Here is a 12262-nt window from a genome sequence, read left to right as displayed (position 1 = left end):
AGAAAGGGGTGCCATCCTGGCATGAGCCACGCAGAGGCACGAATGCCTTGGCTGTGTGGTTCTGGAAGGCACAGGTGGCTTAATTTGGTTTCAGTGGAAGATTGTAGGGTTGTAGTTAGAGATGAGGAGAAGGCAATGGCACTCCACTCCAGTACTCTTGCCTGGAGAATCCCATGGGTGGAGGAACCTGGTGGGCTGCAGTCCATGGGCTCGCGAAGAGTCGGACACGACTGAGCGACTTCATTTTCACTTTTCACTTTCATGCATTGGAGAAGGTAGTGGCAACCCACTCCAGTGTTCTTGTCTGGAGAATCCCAGGGATGGGGGAGCCTGGTAGGCTGCCGTCTATGGGGTCGCACAGAGTCAGACACGACTGAAGCGACTTAGCAGCAGCAGCAGTTAGAGATGAAATTGGAGGAGTAGGCAGCCATCTATTTTGGAGGCTGTTTTGTGCTTTGCAAAGAAGTCTTTGCTTTGCAAAGATTTTATCCCTGGGTTATAAAATGCTGTTGAAGCCTCTTAAGCAGGAAAGGAACGTAGTTAGGTGGGAGGAGGACTGAGATAGAAGAGAGACCATGTAAAGGGGGTTAGTGTGATGCTGTGATAGAAGAGTTGACTAGCAACTTAAAACAGTTTTACAAAGATTTTTATAATGTTTGTTTATTTTGCCAGGTACTCCAATAGGCGTGGGATTGTACACGATGAGTAAGACATAGTTCCTATAGAGAACAGGAACATGTAAATACATAAAATAGATAGTTATATCAATATAGCCAAGGCGTACAGGTTTGTGATGTGTATAAAAAATGTTATGGGAACTGGGTTCGCTGTGGATTAAATTTCCCTGGGAGAATTAGGATCTTGATGGAAGAGAAGGGGTTGGAGTGGAGCCAAGAAGAGTATTTTGGGTAAAGAAGGAAGGGGATCAGTGGGTGAGGGAGAGTGGTTATGGCGGTGGAACCTGTCTGTTAAAGCGGGAAAGTACTTGGCATTGAGTTGTAATGGACCTTGAATGTTGTGCTTAAGGATTTAGCATTTTATCCAAGAACTGTATTTTCTATTTATGAAAATGGATATTGATTATAGACAATGTAAGAAATATATAGAAATAGGAAGAAAATGTAGATCTGATACAATTGCATCACAAAAAGTAATAGGAACATTTTCATGTATGTCTTTCCAGTGTTTCTCACCATGCTCAAAAACATACTTGGGCATTAAAGAAATGAAATCAGAATTTTAACTCTGTTATATAGCGTGTATGTGTGTGTGTGTGTGTGTGTATGTGTGTGCTCATATGTAATCTTATCTCACTTAAAATTGGAATACGGGCATTTTGCCATGTGGTTAAATGTGCCAAGGAAGCATGATTTGTCTTGATTACAGTATTTATTGTATGATTATGCTTAAATTATTTATTTCCTTATTGCTAGAATATTCAGGTTGTCTTCAATCTACAACAATGGGCACTGTTTCACCAAACATCTTTACACCTAAATCTTTGTACTTCTGACTATTTAGGATAGGGTTCTAGAAATAAATGTACTGGTCAAACAGTGTTAAGGGCTCATATGCCCCTACTCCGCTGAAAGGGCTGCTGTTGAAAGCCCTGCCTGCCTGCAGTGTGTGGGTTTGCTTTCATTGTACTCCTGGCTAAGCAATTTTTTGTGTGTTTACTGTTCGTTAATTTTATAAATGGTATCTTGTGGTTTTTTAACTGTTATTTCCTCAACAGCTAGTTTGAGTCAGTTTCCCTTTTATTCCTTGGCTATTTGTCTCTTTTATTGTGAATTGTCCTTGACCTTTATGATATCTTTCCCTTTTATTTTGGCACTCAAGTTTTTATATAGATTGTAACTTTATCAGTCTTATTTGCGGCGCATTTTTATTCCTATTTCTTACTTGCCTTCAATTTTTCTAGTAGTGAATTTGAAATTTAGGTCTGTGTGGCAAGTCCTTTCTCATCTTGAGATAAGATACATTCACCTATATTTTGATTTAGTTTTTTAATTTTGTATTTTTCATTTCTCTTAATAACCCATGATAATGGGGCAGTTTTTTGGCAGGAGACTGACCTGATTAGATTTGCTTTTCAGAAGGAAGTGTTGTGGCTCGGCAGAGATTGGATGGGAGTGAGGAGAGACAAAGGGCGGTGAATCCGTTTTGGAAGAGAGAGAAGAAGGGTCTGGATGTGGTGGTGGTGGTGGTGGTGGCGGCGACAGAGGAGAATGGTTCTCCACCCGTGACTTGGGAGGTGCAGCAGGTTTAGTGGGAGGGTGGAGGTTAGGACATATTAAATATAAGGCTCTGTGGGACATCCAGGTAAAAGCAGTGGGAAATACAAGATTGAAACTCCTTCAGGAGCTGGTCTGGCTGATGATGGAAATTAGGAGCCATTACAAATAGGGGATAGTTCTATTGTGGGAGAAAGAATGAGTGTTCAGGGCCTCTAACTGAGTGGTCAGAATTAGAAGTTTCAGCAAGAAGGTATTCTCTGGGAATTTCTTTTTATACTTTCTCTTTGCAAAATCAACAATGTCAGAAATAATGAATACAGTCAGTGATATGCAAAGAGATCAATGAGGAGAGGGACAAAAGAGTTTCCATTGGGTTAATCTGCTACTTGCCTTACATTTGGCTAAAAGGGGCAGTAGACTGGGAAAGAAATAGAAGAAGGAACATGGTCAAACAATAGCACTTTTGAAGAATGCAAGTAGGCTTGAACATAGTTCTCTATTGAGGGAAAAGAATCCACAAACAGAGATTGAAGGTAAAGTAAAACAGGAATTTGATGCAGCGACTAAAAGGATGACTAGTCATGATGAATGGATTATGCTTTCCGGCTGGAACAGTAGTAGCTTATTCTCAGACGTATAATTTGCATTCAAGTTATTGAAACAATTTTTAACCTGCTCTATGAGTAGAAAGACTCCCTGCTTCAATAATACAATTTCATTTCTTTTTAAAAAACTGACAATTTTATAATTATTTCAGCTTGGTGTTCTTCTAATTTTAAGTTCCTATCTTTTACGTGCTGCTGATTGACACAGCTGCCTTTTTCCTTTTAATGATACAGGTACCAAAAAAAACAGCTTAATAAGCACCTAAATTCCTTCAACTATGTATTGTTCATTAATGAAGGCATGGCATGACATACTTTGAATTATAACCATCTTTTCAAAATATCTGTTGCAGGGCAATTTACCTAAATATTCGCATAACTCCCTGATGGTTCAAGCAATAAAGACGAACCTGACAGACCCCGACATACACGTGCTCTTCTTTGATGTGGAGGCGCTGATTATTCAGCTCTTGACTGAAGAAGCCTCTAGGCCGAACACGACGCTTATTTCCCCAGAGAATCTGCAGAAAGCACCTGGCAGTTCAGACAAAGGGGGCTCTTTTCTAACCGGAAAACGAGCAGCAGTCCTCTTCCAACAAGTGAAGGAAACCATCAAAGAGAACATAAAGGAGCACCTCCTGGATGACGAAGACGAGGATGAAGAGGCGGTGCGGCAGAGGCGGGAAGACAGTGACCCTGAGTACCGGGCCAGCAAGTCCAAGCCGCTGACGCTGCTGGAGTATAACCTGACGATGGACACCGCCAAGTTGTTCATGTCCTGCCTCCACGCCTGGGGCTTGAATGAGGTCCTGGACGAAGTGTGCCTCGACCGCCTGGGGATGCTGAAACCCCACTGCACGGTGTCCTTTGGCCTCTTGTCGCGAGGGGGTCACATGTCCCTGATGCTTCCGGGTTACAACCAGTCGGCTTGTAAGCTGTCCCGTGGGAAAGCCGAGCTGGGAAGGAGGCTGGCGGCCACCGAGGGCGTCGGGAAGGGGACCTACGGCTTGTCCCGGGCCGTCACCACGCAGCATCTCCTGTCTGTCATATCTTTGGCAAACACCTTGATGAGTATGACCAATGCAACTTTTATTGGTGATCATATGAAGAAGGGCCCTACCAGGTGTGACCTTGATAGCTTGATTTTTATCCTTATGATGCAGAAAAAAAAGAAACCTGTTTTCTTTTTATCACATCTTATTACCTTTTATGTGGTGAGGGGGGACTCTACACGCCTTCACATTTTTGTGTCATCTCAGTGTTTCTCCTTTAAATTTTAACTACAACACGCATGGCTTAAAATATAATCAAACTGTACAGTTCTATCTGTACTCAGACATACTTAGTAGCTATCATAAAAAAATACTGGAATGAAAGAGTAGGTCAAAGTTCAGCTTTAACAAATAACTTATAGACTATCTTCAGTAAATATCATCTTGGATTATATCTACCTGTAGTTGGCACCGACATTTAATTCAAGATGTACATTTGGTTAAAATGCTTCTCTTTATTGTGACCCATGTGTAGTGAATGGTAAGTGTTCAGTGATTGGTTTCAGAAATTTTGTGAAGTATAGTCAGAATTTCTCAATGGGAAAAGAGAAAACAACTTTTTTAAATGCGGAAGAGTATTCTTTTAATATTTCTAGAATACTTAGCCTGAATTAGTATTTCTTATTTTCCAGAAGTCACGAAGACAACTTTTTAAACTCTGGTTTTATTATACTTCATTGAGAGTTGACCACATTTAGAATTTTTTTTTTAAATTTAATAACTACTAACATGGCACTTCCCTAGTGTCTGGCTCTGTTGTGAGCACTTTACAAGTGTTACTTCCTTAATGCTCTTAACCCTATAAGGTGGGTACTTTTATTATCCTTTTGTTTTCAGATGATAGAGCTGGGACATGGAGGAGAAGTCACTTGTCCAAGGTCACACAAGTAGTAAGTGGTAGAACCAGAATTCAAAAGGGAACAGGTGGCCGTGGAGACCAAGATTTCTTAATGCCTTATTGCCTTTTCAGACTTTAGGGCTGAATTATTTGAAATTTGTATATATTTTAATTTATTTATTTTAAATTGAAGGATAATTGCTTTACAGTATTGTGTTGGTTTCTGCCAAACATCAACATGAATCAGCCACAGGTACACACATGTCCCCTCCCTCCTGAACCTCCCTCCCACCTCCCTCCCCACCCCACCCCTCTAGATTGTTACAGAGCCTTGGTTTGAGTTCCCTGAGTCATACAGCGAATTCCCATTGGCCGACTATTTTACATATGGTAATTATGGAACTCAATATATTGTTCCATAAATTCATTTGGACCAATGATACAGAGTGGGCTGAAATATCAGCATAATAATATTGAAAAATGAAGGGCTAATTATCATATTATCTGTCAGTGGTAGTAGATTAAATATTTCTAAAACTAGTTTAAAGCATAAACTGTAGATGTAAAAGTTTTACTTGCTATTTGCTAATCATTTAATTTCTGTATTAAAATCTAAAATGGAAAATGTTGATAGGTACAAAGCAAAAAAAAAAAAAACAACCAAAACCCTATCTTTTTGGTATAGCAAATTGAAAGGTTCTGTATGTATTTCTATTGCAATTCATTTGGAACTAGGAAGCTTAATATTTTGAATGGCTCTGGAATTATGAAACTATGAATGTGTGTATATACATGTATTTTCTTCTTCTTTTTAAAGGCCACCTAGACCCAGCACCCCAGACCTTCCTAAGGCAAGGGGTTCCCCTCCAACTTCCAGTCATATTGTGCAAGGACAGATTAAACAAGGTAAAATTAAATCTAATATAAGTAATTGACATGACATTTCAGCTCTAGAAACTGAGGAGGCATAGCTAATGTATAATCATAACATTTTGTTTGTCTCAGATTGTTAAAGAAAGAAAAGTTGTTATATTCCAGATGTAAATATGGATAATTAAGATGTCAGTTAAAAACAAATCAGATTTATTTAGAAATTGATAAATGAACGTTTTTCACCTAATTTTATTGTACTGTCTTCGGCCTAATTTTTATGCATTAGGGGCACCTTAACTTGACAGTGCTAGTGCCTTAATTGTGTGTATCTTGAGTCTATAAGTTATACACCTATTTTTTAACTACATTACAAACGTTTGCATTCATATTTCCCTACTATAGCTATTCTTCTGTCCTCTGCCGGTAGCTCATGCATTATAATCCACAGTGGAAATTCTTCCTCTTTTTATTTAATCATTATTAACTTTAACTTTTGTCTGTAGCTTTATTTTTCATTATGGGTTACAAGAAAGATTGAGTTTTTCTTCCTTTATTTTCTTTTATATTTATCTTAAGACTCACAAGTGAGCTAATCAGAGTTGGTGGGTGGGGGGAAGTATCAGTTCTGCTTAGAGAAATTTCCTTTAGGTTAAAGGTTAATGCCATCTCTCATAGAATGTGGTAGAAGTGAAAAAGTGAGCAAGAGATGGGACCGTGAAGTTTCTGCTTGTAATGGTGGCTTCATAGGATTTTTTTTTTAAAGGTTTTAGAGAGTCAGTGATCGTTCTGTAAGTCAGATGAACAGGCCTCCAACTTCACATCTGCAACTTTCCTCTTTCCTGGAACAAGCCCTCTTACCTCTTAGCCGGCTGTGTGCGCTTACTTTGACACCCTTAAGTGGCGTGTTTGCTTTTAGCCCTGGGCACTGTGTGCTGGCCTCGCATTATGGAACATAAGCTCCTCAATTCTCTTTGCTACTGCAGCCCGTTACTTCCAGCCCCACGTGGTCACCCCTCATACTCCCCTTTCCTCTCATCAAAGCTTTATGCTCATTTCACAATAGTTTACATTGTTCTGTAAGAGTTTTAATTAGACAGCTTTTTATACTTGTGTATGTGCAAAATGCGCACAGAAAAGTGCCCAAGACATAAATATGCAGCTCAGTGAGTTTTACAAACCAGACACCCTTGTAACTCCATCCTTGGACAAGAAACAACATTGCCAGCACTCCGGAAGCCACCTCCATGCTCCCCCCGAGCAGTGTACCTTCCTCTTCCAGAGGTAACTACTGTCTTGACTTGTAACGGAATTACTTACTTGCGTTCCATTATGGTTGTACAACCTAAGTTCAAATCCCTAAACACTGTGGTTTAGTTTTGCCTGTGTTTTGAATTTTACATGAATTCAGTCATCATAGAGTATGTATTCTTCTGTGTTTGGCTACTTTTGTGAGATTTGTCAGTGTTTTTGCATGTGACTATATTTTGTTTATTTTCATTGTTTTATTGCTGGATAGTTTTCTGATGAATAGAACACAACTCTTTCATCCATTTTTTTGGTCAGTAGACATTTGGATTATATCCAGCGTTTGGTTTTGATAAATAATTCTGCTATGAACATTCTTGTATTCGAACCTTAGTAAGTTTGTCTGTTGCATCTGTAACTGGAAGTGGAGTTTCTGCATATATTTATCTTCAGCTTTAATTGTACATAATGCTAACATCTTTTGCTATGAAAGACTAATATGCATCCGTCAAACCAGCTAAGGGGGAAAAGATGGAAAACACCGTGTTAGGTCCGGTATGGACCCATGAAATGAGACCCCTCATACACAGCTGGTGAGCTGTCCTAGTCAGCGCTTATATCTCCCGTGTTTTCACTTGAGCCATTTGGCGTGGCTGGTGTATCTAGTATATCACTACTTTTCATTCCTGGTTACTGTTTTTGTGTATTTTAAGAAATTGCCCTGATATGCCTACTCTCATATGAGGATATTCTTCTCTGTTTTCTTTTAGAAACTGTCTTACTTTACCGTTCTCATTTAGATCTACAATCTGCCTAGACTTTAATTTTGTGTATTATATGAAGCAAGGGGTCCTGTTTTGGTTTTACTTCCATTATGATCCCAAACTGGTACACATGATTTATTAAAGAGATGATCCTTTCCCCACTGCTTTGCAGCGCCATCTTTGTCATAAATAAGGTGTGCTTATATACATGGTTTGTTTCTGAGCAGTTTGAGCACATTGGTTTGTTTGTGTATCTTTGTGCCTTAATTACAGTGGCTCCGTAATAAGACAGTATTTAGTAGATCGTCTTCCTTCCTGTTCTTAAAGAATATCTTGGCTGTCCCTTTGAATTTCAGTATAAACTTTAAAACCTTTTTATTGTTGTCACAAAGACCTATTTTAACTTCAGTTTTATTGAATTTGTAGATGATTTTATAGGAGAATTATTATCTTAATGGGATTCACTCCTTTAATCCATCAACTCAATATATCTCTACATTTATTTAGGTTTTATTCAGCTATCATAACTCTTGTATATAGTTTTCTATGTAGAGGTCTTACATTTCTTTTGTTAGATTTATTCCTAGGTATTAGATTTTAAAAATATTTTTGTAACTGATAATAAATTTCTTCATTTTCTGTCCCTCTGATATAGAAATGCAGTTGATTTTTGTATATTGACCATGTATCAAACCATCTTGCAAAATTCAACCTGTTAAGGTAGTAATTTCTGTAGGTTCTTTTGATCACATGGAAAATCATACGGAACAACTTCTTTATTCCCAGTATCAAAGGGAGAACTTTTAAGCTTCCATAATTATGATACTTCCTATATGCTTTTATAAATAGCTTAAAAAATTAGCTCTACTATTCCTTTGCTAAGTATTTATCGCCAGTGTATGTTGGGTTCTTTTTTATTATTTATTTGCTTATTTTTGGATGTCCTCACTTTTTTATTATTTATTATTATTTTTATTATTTATTTGCTTATTTTTGGAGTCCTCACTGAGGCATGAAGACTTTTCTCTGCTTGTGGCGCGGGGGCTGCCCCCTGGTGGCGCTGCGGGGGCTTCTCACTGCAGTGGCTCCTCCTGTCAGGAGCATGAGCTGCAGGCGCGCGGGCTTCAGTTGTGCAATGTGGGCTCAGAAGTTTCGGCTCCCAGGCTCTAGAGCACAGGCTCCGTAGTTGTGGTGCACAGGCTTAGTTAGTTACTCCATGGCATGTGGGATCCTCCTGGACCAGGGATTGAAGCAGTGTCCATTGCGTTGCAAGGCAGATTCTTCACCACTGATTAACCAGGGATGCCCTAGTTATTACTAATTTTAAAAACTTTTTAAAAATTGATAATTATTTACTGATTTTTCAGCCCTTATTCCTTTAGAATGTATGCCAGAAATCATGTCATCTGTAATAAAGACAATTTTGTTTGTTTTTAATTGGTATGCATTTTATTTTTCTTACTTTATCTCATGGGTTAACATAAAGATGTTGAAGTAGAACTGACATCCTTGCTTCATTCCCAATCTTAGGGATAAAACATTCAGTCTTTTACTGTTAAGTATGATGTTAGCTGTAAAGTTTTTCTTAGTTGAGCTGAATAGTTCCCTCCCATTCCTAGTTTGCAGAGATTTTAAAATTATGAATGAATGTTAGATTTTTTCACATGATTTTTCTGTATTTGTTGAAATTATCAAATAAATTTTCTCTTTTATTTTCTTAATAAGTACAAAAACATTGACTTCTGAGTTTTTAAAAAACCTTGAAATCCTGGGGAATGTCGCACTTGGTCATGATGAATTATGCTTTTTATAGATTATTGAATATAATTTGCTAAAATTTTGTTAAGAGTTTTTATGTTAATGGTCATGAGGGATTTGGGGTCTAGAGTTTTCATTTCAATAATTATTTCTTCAGTTTTGGTAACAGTATAGTGCTGATCTCACAGAATAACATAGGGTATTATCCTCTTTGCTTTGCTGGGTTTTTTGGGGGGGATGGGCATGTGTAAAACCAATACTATTGTGTGTTTTTTTTTTTTTTTTAACTTCTTTGATCTATTTTACCAGTGAAACTATGTAGGTATAAAGTTTTCTTTATGGAAAGATTCTTAACTACAAATTTAAATGCCTAGAGCTATTTAGGATTTTTTAAAAATTCATCTTGGGTGAACTTTGATGATTGTTGTTGTTCAGTCACTAAGTCGTGTCGGACTCTTTGCTACCCCATGAACTAGAGCATGCCAGGCTTCCCTGTCCTTCATCATCTCCTGGAGTTTACTCAAATTCATCTCCATCGATTTGGTGATGCCATCCAAACATCTCAACCTCTGTCACCTCCTTCTCCTCCTGCCCTCAATCTTTCCCAGCATCGGGCTTTTTCCAATGAATTGGCTCTTCACATCAGGTGGTCAAAGTATTGGAGCTTCAGTTTCAGTAGCACTCCTTCCAATGAATATTCAAGGTTGATTTGCTTTAGGATGGACTGGTTTCATTTCCTTGCTGTCCAGGGGACTCTCAAGAGTCTTCTCCAGCGCCACATTTTGAAAGCATCAATTCTTGAGCGCTCAGCCTTCTTTATGGTCCAACTCTCGTGTCCATACATGGCCACTGGAAACACCATAGCCTTGACTAGACGGACTTGGCAGCAAAGTGAGGTCTCTGCTTTATAGTAGCTGTCTAGGTTGGTCATAGCTTTTCTTCCAAGGAGCAAGTGTCTTTTAATTTCATGGCTGCAGTCACTGTCCACGGTGATTTTGGAGCCCAAGAAATAGTCTGCCACTGTTTCCACTTTTCCTCATCTATTCGCCATCAAGTGATGGGACCAGATGCCATGATCTTAGTTTTTTGAATGTTGAGTTTTAAGCCAGCTTTTTCACTCTCCTCTTTCAACCTTCATCAAAAGGCTCTTTAGTTCCTCTTCACTTTCTGCCAGTAGAATGGTATTATCTGCATATCTGAGATTGTTGATATTTTTCCTGTCAATCTTGATTCCAGTTTGTGAGTCATCCAGCCTGGCGTCTTGCATGATGTACTCTGCATATAAGTTAAATAAGCAGGGTGACAACATACAGCCTTGACATGCTCCTTTCCCAGTTTTGAACCATCCATTGTTCTTTGTCTCGTTCTAATGTAGAAGGTTTGTGTCAAATTTATTGGCCAAAAGTTATTTAACATTCTCTTATTTTCCTTTCAATGTCATATCTGTAGGATTTGAAATGGCATCCTCTATAATTCATAATTTGTGTATTTTTCTCTTTTTCTCCCTGATTAGTCTGTCTAGTAACTTAGCAGTTTTATAGTTCTTAATCAGCTTTTGGTTCTTCAGTTTTTATTATTTTTCTGTTTTTTATTTCATTTGTTTTTGCTTTGCTTGCTATTATTTCTTTTGCTTTAAATTTGCTTGTAATTTTTAGTTTAAGTAGAGCCTGAGGTTATTGATACAAAACTTTTCTTCTTTTCTAATATAGGCAGTCAGCACTATTAATTTACCTCTAAGTACAACTTTAGATGTGTCGCACATATTTTGGTATGTTTTCCTTTTAAGTTTTCTTTTTTTTTTTTTCATTTTTATCCATGGGTAATTTATTGTTAAATTTATGAACATTTGGGAACTTTCCCAAATGCTCTTAATTTCTAATTTATGGTCAGATAACTTACTCTGTATGGTTTGAATTCTTTGAATATTAAGGCTGGTTTTATGGCCCTAATTATGGTCTTACGTGGTCAGTGTACTGCATGCACTTCAGAATACTGTGTGTTCTGCTCTTTTGGGTGGAGTGTTTCATAAAAATGTCAGGTCACGTTGTTTGAGAGTGTTCAAGTTGAGCATACATTAGCTGATTTTTCTGTCTACTTGACTCTGTTCTTCAGATAAGGTATTGAAGTCTGTGGCAGTTGTGGGTTTGTTTATTCCTCCTTGCATTTCTATCAGGTTTTGCTTGATATATTTTGAAGCTCTCTTTATTGGGTGCATAAACCTTTCAAATTGTTACTTCTTTTGATTAATGATGCATTTTATATACTTCTCCACATTGTGGTATTGAATTTACCCACCTGGATAGTATGAGGATTTTGAAGTTGGAATGCTTTCATGTTGCTCCTCTCAGAAGGGTCTTGAGTTTTGAGAGAACTAAAGTTTTGTGAAGAAGATACTAAAAATTGTCTTTTTTACAGCATTTAGTTAAGATGATTGATTTAGAAATTTCCATTTGGAGTAGCACAGATGGGTTGTCTTTTAAGGTAAATGGAGGTTAACAATCTGTACTGAAAGTTGCATCGTAAAATACTTTAGGATGGCATTATAAAACTCACTTTCTATTTGAATATTGAAATGTAATATTTTTTTAATAAATATTTGTTAGGCACGTTTTTTTCCCAAACAACTGTATTTTGTGTATAGAGAGATTAAACTGATGTATATTGTCTTGAATAGTTTGTGTCCCTCTGGAAGATAACCCATGAACATAAATAACCAATATATATTACAAAGTGGTGGTAGAGATAAAGGGCTTTGATTCTTTGACTGCTCTTCAGCAGAGTTTTATATAGTCTCATCATTCTACTCTGACTCCTTTTACTTTGGTTTTCTTTTCAACATTTTTCCTCTTTCCTTATGTTTTTTTTTTTTTTTTTTCCCCTGCCTCCTTTT

At 37.7% G+C, this 12262-nt stretch overlaps 1 protein-coding gene across 1 annotated transcript in view; it reads left to right on the top strand.

Annotated features, from left to right (window-relative positions):
* The window catches only part of WDR7 (WD repeat domain 7), a 353677-nt gene that overhangs the window by 96249 nt on the left and 245166 nt on the right, over positions 1-12262 (top strand). Inside the window, exons 15-16 of the mRNA XM_010854831.1 lie at positions 3196-3965; positions 5550-5638. Coding sequence (XP_010853133.1) covers positions 3196-3965; positions 5550-5638 — 859 coding nt within the window. The remainder of the gene's footprint in view (positions 1-3195; positions 3966-5549; positions 5639-12262) is intronic.

This window comes from Bison bison, unplaced genomic scaffold, assembly GCF_000754665.1.
Source record: "Bison bison bison isolate TAMUID 2011002044 unplaced genomic scaffold, Bison_UMD1.0 scf7180017864349, whole genome shotgun sequence".
NCBI lineage: Eukaryota > Metazoa > Chordata > Mammalia > Artiodactyla > Bovidae > Bison > Bison bison.
The sequence above is the reverse complement of the archived record's forward strand: the minus strand, read 5'-3'. Positions and strand labels throughout refer to the sequence as shown.